General features: G+C 35.2%; 3 protein-coding genes across 5 annotated transcripts in view; all 3 read left to right on the plus strand.

Annotated features, from left to right (window-relative positions):
- The first annotated feature begins 513 nt into the window (after nucleotides 1-513).
- mob1bb (MOB kinase activator 1Bb) lies at nucleotides 514-7,522 on the plus strand. The gene is made up of 6 exons (XM_039659780.2): nucleotides 514-672; nucleotides 1,821-1,987; nucleotides 3,154-3,247; nucleotides 3,318-3,451; nucleotides 3,620-3,783; nucleotides 5,869-7,522. Exons 1-6 carry the CDS (start codon nucleotides 659-661, stop codon nucleotides 5,944-5,946), a joined length of 651 nt encoding a protein of 216 aa, XP_039515714.1. The 5' UTR covers nucleotides 514-658; the 3' UTR covers nucleotides 5,947-7,522.
- A 226-nt stretch (nucleotides 7,523-7,748) lies between these two features.
- Nucleotides 7,749-12,661, plus strand: dck (deoxycytidine kinase). Its single transcript, XM_039659779.2, has 7 exons — nucleotides 7,749-7,990; nucleotides 8,458-8,573; nucleotides 9,899-10,092; nucleotides 10,243-10,390; nucleotides 10,488-10,603; nucleotides 11,584-11,683; nucleotides 12,107-12,661. Exons 1-7 carry the CDS (start codon nucleotides 7,900-7,902, stop codon nucleotides 12,131-12,133), a joined length of 792 nt encoding a protein of 263 aa, XP_039515713.1. The 5' UTR covers nucleotides 7,749-7,899; the 3' UTR covers nucleotides 12,134-12,661.
- Nucleotides 12,662-14,432: 1,771 nt separating this feature from the next.
- The window catches only part of slc4a4b (solute carrier family 4 member 4b), a 61,101-nt gene continuing 55,593 nt past the window's right edge, over nucleotides 14,433-19,940 (plus strand). For all 3 annotated transcript variants that reach the window (XM_089123440.1, XM_039659775.2, XM_039659776.2), the window contains exon 1: nucleotides 14,433-14,813. In XM_089123440.1, coding sequence (XP_088979566.1) covers nucleotides 14,797-14,813 — 17 coding nt within the window. In that variant the 5' untranslated portion in view covers nucleotides 14,433-14,796. The remainder of the gene's footprint in view (nucleotides 14,814-19,940) is intronic.

Consider the following 19,940-nt stretch of genomic DNA (forward strand, 5'->3'; position numbering starts at 1 on the left):
AGCTATATTATTATCATTATGGTATACTATCATTAGGCTAAAAACGATATTGAAGTTGTGAATGTGATGGTAAAAACTTCTAAATATTTAATGATAATGATAAAAAGACTTGTCCTACATATGAGATCAAGCCACAAAAAAAGTGTTAAAAACACGCCAAAAACACAATTCAGATATAGCGATATACGATATAGATAAAAACCAGCATATAACTCTAACATATATCTAATACACCTATACACTAGAAATGTGTTGTTATTTGCTTTATTGAAAATAAGGGATTATGTCTGGATTGAAAGTTAATCGATTTGTCTAACGACTAACTAGTCTGCCAGTTTAAATAATACATCTTTGAAACAAAAACCTTATATAAACAAAATAAACAATAACATCAAATAAATATGTTAAAATAAAAAATAAACTCACAATCAGAAAAAAAGACTGACGTCAGCGTTGCGAACCATCGCGATATGTTGTGGTTGCCTTTGATACAGATCTCCAAATCATATGTCGGCGTCCACCCTGTTTTTTCTCCAATGTGACGTGACTTATACATCTACAAATCTGACTAGAGCATCTACAGCGGCTGTGGCAAGTTTGTTGCCAGGTGTCTCTCTGCACTACACGAACCAGAACCTCGAACCGGTGTTCTGACAAGATGAGCTTCTTATTGTGAGTTTGACTCTATGTTTGAGATTATTATTTATAGACGAATAACGTCACCAATTTACTCCTTTAGCTCGTCTCGCTAAAGAGCTGTTTGAGTTGTTTCGGACCAAACTGACTTCAGTTCTGCGCGTGTAGATCGTTTTATGTGCCAGTGTTTCATCCTAACATGCTAAAATGTGGTTATTTTTCCACACGAATGCCCCAACATCGAGATTAACCCAATTCTGGCACATTGTTACAGGTTTCTTGCCTCTCTGTGCTGGGCTGAAGGGGGGCAGATATTATGTAATGCATGTTTGTTACACACTGTGCTGTTCAGAAAGCACGTTGTGTGTCTTCACTGTCACTTTGTTTCAGAGATCAGAGAGTTGCATTGTGTCCAGAGCCTGTGATGCATTCAAAGTTGGAAAACATCCCCTGAAAATATGTTGGATACTGAGAAACAGAGCTTTTGATGAAATATCTCGAAATTCAATGCAGTTTTAATTGTTATCAGGCAGTGCATGAAGTTGCAACTATCATATGAATCTCCTTAAGAGTGTAAACAAGAAGTTAATGTGTTATTATCCACCAGAAATGCTGTTTAATACAATTCAACATTCATTCTAATCCTATCTTTTTGGGAGGGAGGGAGGGAAGGGAGGTGTATTTGCTTTCTCTGTAATTACTTTAAAGAACATGTTTAGGCTACATCATTAGTAAGAGAGAGTACATCTCAATCTCAGTCCTGGCAGGATCTTGTTTGTTATGATGCATCTGAGATTGAATTTACTGATAAGGTTGTCTGGAGCCATTAGAAAAGTTCATCATAAGAAAACCAGCTTCCTCAAAACAGCTGAGAATGATTTCATTTGGAAATTTTTCCGAAGCCCTTGTGATGCTTCATCGGAAGCATGTGATTTAAGAGAAGTTAAGAACAAACAGAGACATGTGATGTCATCGCCATTGTATTTTTTTGAGCTTTGAATGATAAAGTGCTGATTGACATGTCTATTCCTTTGATTGGAACCAGATAAACTACATGTCTGTGTCTTAAGATGAGGAATATGTAACACACACACACACACGCGTGTTTCTACAGTCTTGATTAAGTGCTTTGTCATGTAGCCTATTTCAACATTCATTAATTGGCTTTTTTTCATCTCTTCCAGCGGGAATCGTTCGTCTAAGACCTTTAAGCCGAAGAAGAATATTCCAGAAGGTTCTCATCAGTATGAGCTGCTCAAACACGCTGAAGCCACGCTGGGAAGCGGGAACCTGCGGATGGCCGTCATGCTTCCTGAAGGAGAAGATCTGAATGAATGGGTGGCTGTCAACAGTAAGAGTCCAAAATGATGTCCTATTTATTAATTCAAGTCAAGTCAAATATATATATATATATATATATATATGCAGTATCAATCAAAACAACTTAACACTTAACTCAACTTAATTATGCCCTCATACACATCAACGTAATCGTTTGTAGTGTGTATTATTTCCAGATCACAGGTTTTGTTACTGCAGATGTTTTTCTCTCTCTGTGTTCGTTTGCTTTCCTCATTTCCTTCTTAAAAGCTTTGACCCTTGACCTATTGATGACACCAAGCCTTGAGTGATCTCCCAGTCTGTCTCGAGAGACGCTGTGTACATTGCTGAATTACTCGCACACCTCCCCCAACATGTATTACACCCACACACATACAGTACGAGCCCGCTGTCTGAGACCACAGCTAAAAATGTTGCTGTTTTGCATTCTTTTGCAATTTGTATCCTTGTCACTCTGTTTCAGAGGTCAGAGAGTTGCATTGTGTCCAGAGACTGTGATGCATTCAAAGTTGGAAAACATCCTCTGAAAATATGTTGAATGCTGAGGTTTTTTTTTTTTTTTTTTTTTTTTTTTTTCTGAAAAATATCTATGATCATTGTAAGAATTTGAGTGAAAACTTGAAAAATACATTCATAATGTATTTAGTTTAATAATAAATATAAATTTTCATCCAAATAAGACTTTAGCATTATTATGCACTACATGGCAAAAACAAAAAGTCACTGTTTGGATTTAAATAGGCAAATGCTTACGAGTCTTTGATTGGATCAATATTGCAGATTATTATGTTTCTACTTGTTATATGTTTGGCTTCAGTTTTTCTAACCCTGATTGATGGAGTGTGTAGATTTTAATTTCACAACCATGTAGGAAGACACATCATGCCCATATTCCAGGATGACAATGTCAAGATTCATCAGGCCCAGGTTGTGTAATAATGGTTGGGAGGAGCATGAAGAATAATTTTCACACATGAATCGGCTCCTCTGAGTTCAGATCTTAAATTCATTGAAAGTGTGCTGGAGGAGATGTTACAGAGTGCTGGACTGATCATCAATACAAGACCACTTGCATTAACATCACATTTATTCCATAATTTATTCCAATTTATGCATTACAGATAAATTATGTAAAAAAAATTGAAGCTGCATGTTTTTGTTTGGTTGTTTCCACAGCGGTGGATTTCTTTAACCAGATTAACATGCTGTACGGCACCATCACAGATTTCTGCTCGGAGGACAGCTGCCCCGTCATGTCCGCAGGACCGAAGTGAGTGTGTTTGGACAGTGAGGAATGACTGGGTCCGTCTCTGCTGCTTCACCCATCTCTTTTCCTTTAGATACGAGTATCATTGGGCAGACGGAACCAACATTAAGAAGCCTATTAAGTGCTCTGCTCCCAAGTACATTGACTACCTGATGACTTGGGTTCAAGACCAGCTGGATGACGAGACCCTGTTTCCTTCTAAAATAGGTAGACATTCACAATTCACACTGCACATGTTAGCAGTGCAGTTTTGCTCTTAGCCATATAAATTTGGTGGAATTATCGATTTACTTGCTTATTTAAACTTATGCGTCAGTATTTATGCGTTTCAACATTGTTTTCCACAAAGTTAATGTGAACTATATCCATTTCCAGGTGTTCCCTTCCCCAAGAACTTCATGTCTGTGGCCAAGACTATTCTGAAGCGCTTGTTCAGAGTTTATGCCCACATTTATCATCAGCACTTTGACGCGGTCATGCAGCTTCAGGAGGAAGCTCACCTCAACACGTCTTTCAAACACTTCATCTTCTTTGTACAGGTGCTGTCACTGTTTTATACTTATCAACATCCTAAAATGACGAAAAGAGGCTTTTTCAGAGTCAAAATCATGGCCTAAAGTGACTTGCAGCTTGTTTTATATGGCAGCAACTGCAGTATGACAAAAGATATCGGTTAAAAATCCAAATGAACCATTTCACTGCTAATCAAAATGTATGTTTCCGTCTAAAGTTGCGAATTTAAGTTATGCGCAAGATTGGAATATCGCATAAAACATTTGCAAATAAAGCACCGTTTCTGTCCAGTGAGTCAAAAATGACAAAATCATCACTTTCTGAGAAATTAAATATCACTGTATAGCCACTGTATATAATAATATAATGTTTCTCAGGCCTTTCAGAACAACCAAAAGATTGTCCCGCTGGTTAGTCCAGTTATTTCGTCCCATTTCTTTTGATGCGTATCGAGGAATTTACTCAGTAAATGTGTTTCCATCGTAGTTTATGTGCATGTTTTCTTATCGGATAAAACGATTATCTGATTATATGATGTGCTATAGTCTGATTGTAGGCGTTGTACATTTTAAGCATTAATATAGTTTTCAAATTATATGGAGTTACCTCTGTGTGTGTTTATGGTCTGTTTTACAACAGCTTTGAACACTAAGCACCTTTAAATACAGCTCATCTATTTTTTAAAAACAGTTTTATGATGGTCAGAAATGTGTATGGTCAAAATATTTGAACATTTTAGCTGTTGCATTGCTAACTGTAGTGAGAGCTGCTCAGATTAAATCTGCTCAGATTTAAAGGAGTAGTTCACTTTAAAAAAAAGACTTTTGGTGATAATTTACTCACCCCCATGTCATCCAAGATGTCCATGTCATTCTTTCTTCAGTTGAAAAGAAATTAAGGTTTTTGATGAAAACATTCCAGGATTTTTCTCCATATAATGGACTTCAATGGGAACCAAACGGTTCAAGGTCTAAAAGACAGTTTCAGTACAAACTGCAAACTGTTCAAAAGGCTTTAAATGATTCCAGACGATGAATAAGGGTCTTATCAAGCGAAACAAACACTCATTTAAAAAAAAAATAACAAAGTTTAAGTTTTATAAGCTCAAATGGTCACCTTGCTCTGTTCTGTGATGCGCGTTCGTGACTCTCCTGTTCGAACTCGTTCATCAAAGTTCATTTTGTTCGTTGAATGAACCAAATGACTCAAAAAGATTTGTTCATTTTGATAAACGAGTTTGAACAGGAGAGTCACGAATGCGCATCAGAGAACAGAGCAAGGCGAGCATTTGAGTTTATAAAACTCAATCGTTTCGCTTGATAAGACCCTTATTCATCGTCTGGAATCGTTTAAAGCCATTTGAACAGTTTGCTCTGAAACTGTCTTTTGGACCTTGAACTGTTTGGTTCCCATTGAAGTCCATTATATTGAGAAAAATGCTGGAATGTTTTCATCAAAAACCTTAATGTCTTTTCGACTGAAGAAAGAATGACATGGAAATCTTGGATGACATAGGGGTGAGTAAACTATCAGTAAAAGTTTTTTCTTTTCTTTTTTAACAGTGAACTACTCCTTTAAATGTATATGACATGATGTAGTTGCCATTTAAATAAGTTTTCTCAAGTGATAAATGTAAAAGAGTTGCATTCTTTTGTGAAAGAGATTAATACATTAATTCAGCAAGGATGCATCACATTTATCAAAGGTGACAGTAAACGAATGTCACAAAAGATTTATATTTCAAATAAATGCTGTTCTTTTGAACTTTCAATTCATCAAGGAATGTATCATGGTTTCCACATACATATGAAGCAGCACAACTGTTTTCAACATTGATGATAATGATGAGAAATGTTTCTTGAGCAGCAAATCATCATATCAGAATGATTACTGAAGGATCATGTGACACATGGAGTGATGATGCGGAAAATTCAGCTTTGATATTCGCATTGAGAACAGATTCACGATATTACTGTTTTTACTGTATTTTTGATCAAATAAATGCAGCTTTGGTGCTCGGAAGAGAAAAAGATTACAAAAATCCTCTGAACTTCATTGTAGTTTTGATGTTCCTGAATTTAAAATAAATGGTGCGTTTTGTCTGTTTTCAGGAGTTTAACTTGATCGACCGTAAGGAGCTGGCGCCTCTTCAAGAGCTCATTGAGAAACTCACAACAAAAGACAGATAAACTGAGAAAATAAGTTAAGAATGAAGAAAAAATGATCCTCCTTCTCTCTTCTGACTCTCCCATGTCTCTTTTGCTTTGTACAGATGATTTTAACCGCACAGAACTGCTAGACCAAGTGTAGTGAAAGTACAGGATCGGCACAATACTAATAGTTGTACATGAATCAAACCTGATGTGTGGCCATTGATGACAACATGATGCTTGGGTGAAATGGCTATGTATGATTTTTAGGTCCGTCACATTTTGGTTACTGAACGGGAGGGGTTTTAACCCATGAGAATTGAACTTTGTGCGTGTTAGCGTGGTGCCTGTGCCATGTTAAAGCGGCGAATGGGTGATTCGCTCATGTTGAATGTTTAAATGGTGTTTGAATCTTCAATGCTGTAATCCTGGCAACAGAAAGATAGAGTTAAATGGATATTTTCCTATGCAATAAAGCTCTTGTTATTTGTCCTTATTTATATTATTGGACAAAATTGTTTATATCAGAGATTTATGGATGTTTTTCTGATCTGTGGATTTAATATCGGTCACTATGAAGGTTTATTTTAGCTGTGTTTTGAGTACTGAAATATGAATTGTGCATGCTGGAGTTGCTACTTTGTTGGGTGGGATCTTAAGTTATGCCGTGCGTCAGGGAAACAGAAAATGTATGATAACGACTCTTAGTGTCTGATAAGACGTTTGTTTTGCACAAGCAACAACCTTTGAAGTTTAAGTTTTCCATACAACTTGGTTGGCAAACTTTGATGAGTTTCCTTTGCATGCAGTTCTGAAATATTCAGTGTATTGGGTGAATTTCGTATGAGTTGTTAGGGTTTGATATTGAGAAATGAAGTGTGTGATCGGAATTTTCTTCTCTACGTTCATTTTAACCCGTTTTTCATCTCTGTTCTTCTACTGCACTTTTATAATTGTGTGTTAGAAATCCTTTTGTTAGTTTAAGAATTGTTCCTTTGGACATTTTTGAAGTTGAAGAATTCCTATTGTCTCACGAATGTAATCATTTTAATTCTAACGGTTTGAACGGTCTATGCTGTAGTGTAAAAGTGCCAGCTGCTGATTAATATTGGACATATTTGAAGTATTTATAGAGAGATTTTTGTCACTGAAATGAGAATATATTTTCCCTGAATTGTAAAATAGTTAGGGTAGATGAGATGTAAATATGCGAGCTGGCTCATACATTAAAATGATGGTTCTCCCCAAAATGAAAATTGCCATTATTTACTCACCCTCACGTTGTTCTCAACCTGTTCATTTGTTCTACACAAAAGCTGATTTTTTGAAGAATGTTTTTGGACCCCATTGACTTCCATAGTATACCCCCCAGTCCCAACATTCAACATTCTTCAAAATATATTTTTGTGTCTGGCAGAAGAAAGAAACTCATTCATGTTTAGAACAACACAAGAATGAGTGAATAATGACAAAATTTTTAGGTTTGGATGAACTATCCCTTTAATACGATTTCCTGATACTGTTGTAGTTTACATTAATAAAATGATATATCACTAACAGATGTTATGATATTTTTGCTGTACATACTAGAGCAAATAAAACCCTTCTCTAAACACGTTGGATTTATTTTTGTGATTTTATATTTTATATTGATTTTTTTATTTTATTTTTATGTATAAATCTACAGGAATCAAGAGTGTTGTTCAGGTACTATTGTTTTTATAAATGAATGTACTTTTTATTATTTGCTTTTTCTACAGTTATTCGTTCTCAGATGAAAATGTGTGTTTTAACATAATAATGATTGCCGTTTAAAAAAACAAAAACAAGTTTTAATGTCAAGCACATGTGGCTTGAACGCAGCTGTTTCCGGTGGGAGGCTCTTGCCGTTTGAGCGCCAGAGTGAATTTAATGTCCCGCCTGTTTTCCGGGTAACTAACTGACTGTACCGAGTGTTAATGCACATTTCTGCATTGCTAGATACAAAATAAAATGTCTCCAACAGCCAAAAGAGTCTGTCCCAGTCCTCTGGATGACAGTCTGGAGAAAAGATTGAAACGCATCTCAATTGAAGGCAACATTGGTAAGTTATTTGTACTCAAGTTACTGTAATAATCATATTTAATTGCTGTACTGGACACAATTATTGATTGAATGCTACACATTCAGTTTTTATAGCTTTACATGAGCGTTCATAGATTGTAGCTTATGGAATTAGTGGTCTGACTTGAAATACATTTTGTTTAAATATAACACTTTTAAAACGACGAATTTGTGTTGGCAAACACTTCCGGTTTTCTAGTAACTTTAACGTTAAATATTTGTTTGTGTGTATATTTCAACTTTGCCTCTCTTAAAAATTAAAGCAAAATTTGCTGTTCAAATCTAAGAATCGTATTAACGTCTTAGCGAAAGTTGGGTTGTGAATATATAATTTCCGGCTAAAGGCGCAGGTTCCGAGTGTTTTTTACGGTTGTATACGTCGTTTATGTTGTTTATTCCTGTCGTATTAATTAAATCTGATTTTTATCTATTATTGTCCTGTTCTAGCGGCGGGTAAATCCACTTTTGTTCGCCTGCTGGAGGAGCATGATAGAGAATGGGAAGTAGTACCGGAACCCATCGCTAGGTGGTGCAATGTTCAAACTCATCACAACGAGCATGAGGTACAGTCAGAAATAACTGATAGAAAAAAAAGTGTAAACATGATTTTATATGGTATATAATTATAGGATTGCAATTGAGAAATAATTGCCATAGTAAGAAACCAACATTTAGACAATTAATCCACCCTGAAAATAGGAATGAATCTCTTTGCATTCGAGAACAAAATGTCAAAACAAGCATTTATTTTAAACAAAGAGCAAACTAGGTCAGTTTGAGTGTAGCTAGCACTTGGTTTGATGTTTTATTGTCTAATGTTATGACATTCATACAAAAATTATGTCTTTTAAGTGTCCAAATGTTTTTGTGTGGCCACTGTCTGTTACATGTTTATGACATAAGTATGAAAAATAGGCTTGTAATCCCACGCTGCAATGGAAACGGCTCTGGCAAACACTAGCAGATGGTTTGGTCCTCAACAGCTGAGCACTCAGGCAGAACAGCTGCCTTCTTCACACACTTACTACTGAGAAATATAGTGTTAAGTCAATTACATCTTAATTTAGTTCATGTTTTCTGTAGGAGAGCTTGAGGAGGGTCCTTGTGTCTTTCACTCTCTCTCTCTTTCAAACGTGTCGAGAGGCTGGACTTTATCAATGGCTCACAGTTGACATCAATGATATTTGACCCTATACTGAACTGTCACTTAAACCTATTTTAGCAGGTTTGTCTGCAAATGCCACCGTCCCCTACTTTATGTGACAAATTATTCACACTATAAAAGATCACTTAAAAAATCAATTAACCCTATAGTATTTGCTTACATCCCAGGATGTATTTTGTTTTGTGTACAGTAGTAACAGTAATAAAAAAGAGTGTTCTTCTGAGATGGGTTTTGGACTAGTGTTTTGTGCTGGGTGTAATATATACTTATTTATGCGTTGTTATCATATGAGTTTTCAATCAAAATGAATGTGTCTTAAGATTTTTCAGCTTTGCATCAAACTAATAAACTGCATTTTAAAATATATTCAAACAAAAAAAATGGTTATTTTAAATTGTAATAATATTTCACATTATTTCTGTTTTTAATGTATATATATATATACACCTTTGAGCAAGAAAAAACATAAAAAAATCTTAATTATTTCAAAACTTTTACCTGCAGTGTAAATAAACTTGATTTATCAGTTTGCTTATAATTACTGATCAATGTTATGCCAGAGATATACATTGTCAGTGTATAACACTGACATAACTTAGATGAAATTATCATTTAAAAGTTCGGTTATAATTACTGATCAATCTCAGTTCAGAATTTGAAGCACAAATATTAGATTCATAACAACAAATGTGCACTGATATAACGTCTATGTGTTTGTTTCAGGAATTGACCACCTCTCAGAAGAGCGGAGGAAACGTGCTGCAGATGATGTACGAGAAGCCCGAGCGCTGGGCGTACACCTTCCAGAGCTACGCCTGCATGAGCCGCATCCGCTCGCAGATCAAATCCACCAATGGGAAACTCCAAGAGGCGGAGAATCCTGTGCAGTTCTTCGAGAGATCGGTCTACAGCGACAGGTGAGGCCCCTCACACCTGGCATTACCATACGTGGGTCAAACCAGACACTTTCTCGGAGTCTGTGATTGTTATACGACCATTATTATGTCACAAAGTATCAACTAATCGGCTTTTTGTTTTAATCACTGACTGTGATTGGTGTGTTGCAGGTACATCTTTGCCTCTAACCTCTATGAGAGTGAGTGTGTGAATGAAACCGAGTGGGCGATCTATCAGGACTGGCACAGCTGGCTGCATAAGCAGTTTGGGAAACACATTGAGCTGGACGGCATCATTTACCTACGGGCAAAACCAGAGGTAATGAACTCTCACCCAGATGGGGTGATGAAAGTGTGTAATGCGAGTGCTTTACTGTGGGGGGAAAAAGACAGAACATGTGGTTTGTGTGTTTTAGAGGTGTTTGGAGCGATTGCATTTGAGAGGAAGAGATGAGGAACAGGGAATCCCACTGGAATATCTGGAGAAACTGCACTATAAACATGAGTGCTGGTTACAGCACAAGTCTATGAGGTATCAAACACGAGCCATTAGTGACACACACACATATCACAGGTCAAAAATTTGGAATAATTATTTTTTTTAAAGCTATTGAAAAGTCTCTTCTGCTCACCAAGGCTGTATTTATTTGATCAAAATGTATTATTATTATTAAAAATAACTGTTTTCTATTTGAATACATTTTAAGATGTATTCTTCCAAAAAAAGCTAAGTGAATACGCTACAGGGGTATTAATATACAAACTATTCTAGAAATAAACTAGAAAACCTGGGCTAATTCTTTAAAACATTAGAAAAGTTTGATCAATGCATTTCCCCTACAAAGCCCTCTTCAGGATGCACCTTATATTTTAACATGTAATTTATTCCTGTGATCAAAGCTGAAATTTCAGCATCATTCCTCCAGTCTTCAGTGTCACATGATCCTTCAGAAATCAGAAATTTGATTCTCAAGAAACATTTATTATTATCAATGTTGACCACAGTTGTGCTTAGAAATATTTTTATGGAAACCATAATTCGCTATCATTCAAAAGTTTGGGGTAAGATTGAAATATCTTGTTTAACTTTCTACACATCAAAAAGTCAAAATATTAAGCCTCAATCTGTTTTCAACAATAATAATTAAGCACCAAATTATCATATTAGAATGATTTCTGAAGGATCATGTGACACTGAAGACTGGAGGAATGATGCTGAAAATACAGCTTTGATCATAGGAATACATTATATTTTAACATGTATTCAAAAATATATTTTTTAATTGTAATATTTCACAATTTTACTGTATTATTGATCAAATAAACTAGTGTGTGTGAGAGAATTGAGTTAATTATTTTATATGCATGTATGTAGCAAGATGATACAAATGCATATATATATATATATATATATATATATATACATACATGCATGCATACATGCACACACACACACACACACACACACACACACAGTATGTACATGTACCCTCTTTGTGTGTATGTGTGCAGTGTGGACTTTGAGTATCTGAAGGAAGTGCCGGTTCTTACCCTGGATGTTGAGGACGATTTTAAAAACAACCAGGTCAAGTGTGCAGATATGATTGAGAAGGTACAACACACACAGACACACACTTCACTCTGTTATCTTATCATAGAAGAAGTCATTATGAATATATTTTTTCAAAAGCGAATGTTGTGATCATTTACTCGCCCTCATTATGACATTGTTACGTGATTAGCATATCACCCAGAGCATGTGGGCAGAACTAAATGTAGCAGAACTAAACTTCTGTCTCATGAGGGTGCAATACAAGGACCATCATGTACTGTAGAAAATGAATGTTATACATCATTTATATACTCTAGTCTAGTCTACACTGGGGGAGTCATCCCAACCCCCCTACACACACACACACACACACACACACACACACACACACACACACTTTCTTGCACGCATCACATGCAATCAAGTAAAATATGAGGATCGTTTCTGTTTAAAAGTTGATTATTATTTCTTTCTTTTTTTCAGGTAAAAGAATTTCTCAACTCCCTGTGATTATGATGAGATGGCACTTGATCGCCAGAATAATTTAACATTGTCTATTTTTTATAATTTGAAACTATGGAATGGTAGTGTCCATTTAGCACTTATCAATGTTTTTATGTAAATGTGTTTTTTTACTTTTATGCTTTATGAATTAAATAATAATGATCACTTTTATTTCTATTACTTTTCTTTTCTAAAGAGCAAAGAATGCTCTCATGCTAATTAAGGCTCCATTTATGTATTTGATCAAAAATAATTTAAACTGTAATATTGTGAAATTTTGTTACAATTTCAAATAACTCTTTCCTATTTTAATACATGTTAAAATGTAAGTTATTCCTGTATAAAGCTACATTTTCAGCATTATTACTCCAGTCTTCAGGGTTGCATGATGATCCTTCAGAAATCATTCTGAAATGATGATCTAATACTCAAGAAACAATTCTGATTATTATCAATGCTTCTGCTTCATATTTTTGTGGAAACCGATACATGTTTTATGCTCTTTTAATTAATAAAAAGATCAAATGAACAGCATTTATTTGAAATTGATTTTTTGTAACATTATAACTCACTTTTTATCAATTTAATGCATCCTTGATGAATAAAAGTATTATTAATATTTTTAACTTTTACATACTGCCCCCCATTTTGAATGGTAGTGTGTATATATTCAACCATTCTGCCTTAATCAAAGGATCTTTGTCTGGCTTTAAAGGAATCGTTTACCCAAAATGAAATGAATCATAATGTTCTCTCTTTCTCCTGTCATTTCAAGCCTGTATGCTGGACAGGCATGATGGTGAGTGAGTAAATAATGAGGGTTACGGTGATGTGCACAGGTGTGTGGTTATATTCCTGAACGCCCAGTTGGTGGCGTAGTTCTACAGGCCTTTAGGAACAGTCAACATTTCTTGTCATAAATTATAAAGAACTGAGGCATTGACAATCATTTCTCAGTAATTTTTAAGTACAAAACAACTTTTTTTTATTTAAAACAAGAACATAATCTTGAAACGTACAACATTTCTACTAAATGTTGAACAAGTCCACAATACCAAATACTTCATATTTCAGTATTATTAGGTGTTGGAATCACATTTCCTTTTAAGGGGCATCATTGTTTTGCAAATGTAATCGTTCAAGGAAAAGAATGTCATTTATGTAGTGCGTGCGTGTGTGTGTATATATGAAGAGTTCAGATGCAAAAGCCTCTAAATGCCATTTGAAATTTTCTTCTTGAACGATGATTTTTATCAAACTTGTATATTTAAGTTCAGTAATTTCACTTAAATAACAATTAATAGGTAATCTTCATTGCCATTTAAGTGAAATCACTGAACTTAAATATACAAGCTTGATAAAAATGATCATTCTAGAAGAAAATTTCAAATGGCATTTAGAGGCTTTTGCATCTGAACTCTCTCTCTCTCTCTCTCTCTCTCTCTCTCTCTCTCTATATATATATATATATATATATAGTGTGTTTAAATCAGTAATAAAACTTAACCTAATTTTTATTTATTTTAAATGTTGTATCACTGTCTTCGTTAAAGTTTTGTCTATCCAGTTTTTTTTTTCTATGATTATGCTTATTTTATGTTTTTTTATTTTATTTTAACTACATTAAAATATCATTCCAATAAGTTCCTAGAGCTAAAACCTAAAGATGACGTGACTACTGTCACCTGATGTCTTATTTTGGCTTATTTTACAATGCTCTAAATTTCTATGGGTGCCCATTTTGACCCAAATACAAGATTAAGGAGTTTTCTTTTTTCACCCACCTAACATTGCAGAATTGAGTCAAAAATTGTGTGTGTTCAGGAGGCAAACTTAACTTAGGAAAAGTAGCCAAGTCTTGTACCACTTAGATTAAGGGAAATATTTTTTAAAAATAAATCAAAACTATTTTGCCCACATTTGTCCAGAATACGGTTTTAGGGTTAAGGTTATATATTATGTAATAACAATAATAATCAAAGTATAATATTGATTTAGTTGGCATACTTAAGTCATACTAGTACTGAGTATTGACTATTGATTGAATGAATATTTCCAACATTAAAGCTCTTGTAGCTAGCCTATTGACTTTTATTATAAGAAATATTTTGACTATTTAAGAATTAGTTGCTAGTCATATTACAGAGTTTATAAGATTAAAACAAAAAACAAACTCTAAAGCTCAGCGTTTGACATTTGTTTTCCGCGTTATGTGAGGTTACAGGTATGCACTGTTGCATCTCACACGCGTGACCCCTCGCGCCTCATCCTCCCACTGCTGCGTCACGCTGGAGGAGGGCGAGATCTTTAAATATGGAACAAGACTCAAGACGAGCGCTGAGAACCGCGACGCGACGCGGGCAGGTTTACGCGCGACGTGGAGTGTTTTCCGACGGGACAGAGAGAGTTCGTGAGTCTGTTGCGTTATGACTGCTGGGGTGGCTGAATGTATCGTAGTTAGCAGAAGCAGCAGTGAAATTTCTCTGGCTCCAGATAAAACAGAAGCGAGTCTCTGAATCTGTTCCTGCTTTTATGCATCCAGACACGTTGAACTTGGAGCGAATTCGCACTTGCGCGTATTTTAAAAGTGTTTCTGAAGCCCGGACGCACTTTAACTCAGCGTAAGGGGAAGAAACAGGGTCTTTGGTAGAAGAGAACCAGCAGGCAACATGAGCGACAAAAACAAGTGAGTACTTTAATTTGCGTGTAATCTTCCTCAAAGAGTTTCAGTCGAGATTAGTTCTGTTTCCATGGTTGGGTCGATTGGAACAGCCCTCCCACACTGGATCTGTCCAGCTTCTTCTTCTCCAAAAAGTAAAGGTGTAACATTATCCTCCAGGACAGAGCAACAGATCTGCTCTGAGTCTGCGGTCAGGGCTTCGAATTTCTGGGACGGAGGTTATTATCTATTAAAGACATTAAACTGGGCATTTGCATGTTTGACAGCTCATTAACATCCTATATGTTCAAACAGCATCAGTGTTAGTTTCTTGCACTTCTATTGGTTCTAAGGTTCCTTTTTGCTGTTAAATTGGCATGATTGGTTCCACGAAGAACCCTTAACATTCAAAGAAACTTTATCACAATAGTGGAAGTCAGAGAACTTCTTATCCTTCAGTTCTTTAGAAACCTTCTGTGAAACTGGTGCTTCAAAAACTGGTCTTGATTATCAAACAACTAAAAGTGCCTGTTTAATTCCACCAGAAAACCTTCTTAGGTTCCACAATCACTTTGTATTCTCTATGTCTTTAGAAAAACAGCTATGTACTTGTAATTTAGAGCTTTGAAATCAATACGCTAATCTAAAAAAAAAACAAAAAAAAACAAGAACCTGATGTTGGAACATCAATCTTTTTGGCCATCTAAAAAAATAACTTTAAAATATAAAGGATTAAAAGGGAGTTTTCATAGCAAGCAATGCAGAGGAGTCATTTTGGGTTCCCCAAACATGTTAGTGAATAGTTTTTAAAATAAAAATAAGAATTCATGGTGTGAAAGATTCCATGAAAGGTTGAAAGTGTTTAACTTTGCAGAACCATTGAAGAACCTTCATGTTTTATCTGAATGAAATATCTCATGGGGTTTCCAGAGATCATTAACAGGGGGGTTCCACCGGCAACACATGATGTGTGATGTACTGTAGTTCATCCTGTTCCCTCTTTAGTCGCCCTGTTTACAGGTTCCCTGAAGCCGCGGCTTGAACGGTCAAAATAATCTCTTTCCAAGAAGCTCCTGTCAAAACCAATTAGGTCCTTAGCGTCCTGGAGCAATGTGTGCGTCGCTTAGCCTTCCTGAATCTGATGGCTGGATATGATGCAAGCTGCAAACAGGGGATTTGATCTCGTTTTAGTTCTGTGCAACTTGTGCTGTCATAAAGAAAAGAGCCAGCTGCCTGCAGGGATCACGTTTTTTGACCAATAGGGCTCTTCAGATGGAGTGGATAGATCATGTGGTGTCTGGTTTCTTGTGTAGTGCTAAAGACATTTTGATTTTTATGCTTAGTGCTAACTTGCTGATTGCTGCAAAATTAACACTTACAGTACTGTGATTGTTTGTATTGTGGAATTGTATGAATACCACATCTATATAGTGTGGTGTTTAAACGCAGTATAACCATGGTATCATGCCCATGTAATACCATAGTAGTTTGATGTATACCTTAACTTACAAACAAGTACTTAAAATATGTTTTTGGACATTTAGTAGCATTGTGACCAAATTACCATTTTTTTTAAGCACCTTTGAGTACTATGGTGTATTTTAAAGTACTATAGTAACACCATTTGATGCAGATATACTATGGTATTTAATTATGTGTTTCGACATGGTATAACTATGTCTAAAGAGTAGTATAAACATTTTAGTATTATTTATATACTATTATAGTATTTATTAATAATGTTCTAAATGTAGTAATTTTATGCGCTTTTGTCATTTTTATTATTTTTATTTCAGCTTTAGTTCCTAGTACTTAAACGCATTTATTTCAGATGCCAAGGCAGTGGTTATATTTTTTTGTACTGTGGGCGGAGCTGTTGAATGCTTGATTCTGATTGGTTGAGGAACGCTCTAAGGTGTGCAGTTATTTTCAGGGAAACGCACGGCTTAAGTAGTACAGGCAGGTCTTGTCCGTAACATCAAAAGAACCGAAACCCACAACGACACTGATCAAGCAAATATATCTAGTCAACAATATGATAAAAAAAGACACATTATTCTAGGGCTGTTAAATGATTAATCGCGATTAATCGCATCCAAAATAATAGTTTTTGTTTACATAATATATGTGGTTGCACTGTATATTATTATTTTTATATATACACTGTAAAAAAATATTGATGGTTTAACTTAAAAAAGTAAGTAACCTGGTTGCCTTAAAATTGTAAGTTCATTGAACTGGAAAAAGTGAGTTAATACAATGAAGGATAATGATTTAATCAATAGAAACTCAAAATTATATGTTATCTGAACTAAATAAATTATTTAAGTTGATTTGGCAAAAGAAAAAATGTTGTGATTACTACACTGTAAAAAATATTGTTGGTTTAACTTAAAAAAGTAAGTAACCTGGGTTGCTTTAAAATTTTAAGTTAATTGAACTGGAAAAAGTGAGTTAATACAATGAAGGAGATTAATTTAATCATCAAAAACTCAAAATAATAAGTTATCTCAACTAAATAAATTATTATAAAGTTGATTTAACAAAAGAAAATATGTTGGGATAACAAATCTTGAAAATATTTTTTACAGTGTATAAATACACACACATGCTTGTATATATTTAAGAAATATTTTCATGTATATACTGTGTATAGATTTATACATAATTTATATTATATATAAATATATTTCTTTTTCATAAATATACATGCATGTGTGTGTATTTATATATATATATATATATATATATATATATATATATATATATATATATACAAAATAATTATACACAGTGCACCCACATATGTAAACACAAACTATTATTTTGGATGCGATTAATCGTTTGACAGCCCTACATTATCCCCATGTTTTTGCCACAAAGCTACATTTTATGTATGGAAAGCAAATTCTCACTTTTTCCTATTTAAAGTACACATAAATTACGGACTCGCACTTGCACAGGAACGTGTTGTTAGCGCTGTTCTAGTGATTTTACCAGTAAATAAGTTAGCAACTTAAAACCAACATGACGTTTCTCACTAGCAAGGCAATAACGGTGCTGTTCTTGAAGCAGATAAACTGACAGTTTCATTATAAGCAGAGACGCTGAGAGACGCACAGACTCAGGTAATTCACACACCTAATCTCTCTGTCTCTCTAATAACTGCATTAATAACTGATGTAGTTCATCCTGTTCATTCTAACGCTACTTTCGTGCTGCTTTAAGTCGCCCTTTTTACAGGTTTACAAAATCAGTGATGACACCTTGCTACTTAAATCTGTCTTTCAGAATCTAAATGATCCCACCACACCTAAAAGAAGTAAGATGGCAGGGATTTCTTAGGGAGATAAGGAACTCCCGCACACTATCATTACTTGCACTTTTCAATCAAGTTTATTCACACACAACGTTTCGGTCACACGACCTTCGCCACTCCTGACGAAGGTCGTGTGACCGAAACGTTGTGTGTGAATAAACTTGATTGAAAAGTGCAAGTAATGATAGTGTGCGGGAGTTCCTTATCTGCTTGAATGACTAGCTGGTCTTATTATCCGACGCACCTATCACCTGCAGGTGTGCGATGGAGTTTGGTTACTAAGGGATTTCTTAGGGAAAATGTGATTTTCCCTGATTCCTAACCTGAACTCATGCAGGCATATCTGTGTGTATAAGTTCAGTTGTACACCTTTTGAGCTGTATGTGACTGCTCTTTCCCTTCCGCTGACTGTCTGAAAGCTCACAGACATCACTCCGACCATCTTCCTGGTGCTTCGTCTCACCTGCACAGGTATTTTGAAAGGAAGTTTCACAAGTGGAAAATGCAGTCACAGTGGAATGTCCTTTGTAGACTCCGCCCTCAGATAATGCTCGCCTCGACTCTTCTATCTCTTTTTTTCTCCTTGAGAGTGAGGTCATCTCTCGCCTGTGAGTGACGGACAGAAGTGGCCCTGAGCTTCTGTAGTGATACGCAGTGTGTTCTGAAATCGAAGGATTTATGCACAGCACTGATTTCATATGTGAAGTCGAGGTTGACACAGAGCTGCTGGATTTACAGGCATTTGGTGAAAAGGTCATTAGTTCATCAGTGTGAATTCTAAATTTACTAGGTTTTCTGAACTTTTTGTGCCTGATTCATCAGAGCATGTTAGTCCAAAGGAAAACATGTTTCATATTGTAACACTTTGCTTGAAACGGATGATCATCTGATGTCACCTAGACCGCGCAGGGAAGGGAAAATATGTTAACCAATAACCGAATAGCTATTTAATCATTGGTTTAGGTGGATTTTGTGGGTAATGACAGTTAATGCTGCCATTTTATCCTGGTTAACATCATGGTTATTTTAGGATTATATTTATTCTATTATAGTATGTCATTTTAATTTTAGTAATTTTATGTGCGTGAAAAAATTGTTTTGATAAAACCATAGTTTTAAAATACACTATTCTGTATGCACGCACACACATAACAAAATAAATAAATGGACAACTAAAATCAAGTCGAATATGCTTCTCATTAAATATCCTGTTTCGCTTGGAAATAACAATAGGTTGCGATTACTGTTTCATGTTGACTTTAAATCAGTGTCTTGGCATTCTGTTTAACTCTTGATTGTCTCAGCTTGATGTCTCGGATTAGTTCCTCTCCTAAAAATCACCCGATGTTTCTCCTCTTTGACAGTTTAGGAGACGATTAGGGATCTTCTTGGGATCCTGCGGTCTCTAACAGACATGTGTTTTAGGTGTGACTGCTGTGGTCACTGTGTGTTTAGGCTTGTCTCACACATATTCACTGTCTGATGTCTAAGTGACAAGTGCTGAAGTGTGTGGAATTTCCTTGGTTATTCCAGAGTTTCTGTGCAAGGTGACTAAAATATTGTAAAAGCATTTTATTGTTTCATTTATCTGTTAGATCAGGGAATGTCACTCTTTTATGACCCCTTATAAATGCTTAATTCTCTGTAATTTGCTGTAGCACTGTATAATCATTCATAACATTAACATACATTATTTATTATAAAGCTATTCATAATGTATATTATAATGCATTATATCTTTTCATAAATAAATTGTAACCAAAGTTAACGAGCATTATAATATTCAGATTCCTTATTACATCTAAAATGTATTTTAATTATACTTTCTAAAGGTG

This window comes from Pimephales promelas, chromosome 19, assembly GCF_988280905.1.
Source record: "Pimephales promelas chromosome 19, fPimPro1.hap1.1, whole genome shotgun sequence".
NCBI classification, from domain to species: domain Eukaryota; kingdom Metazoa; phylum Chordata; class Actinopteri; order Cypriniformes; family Leuciscidae; genus Pimephales; species Pimephales promelas.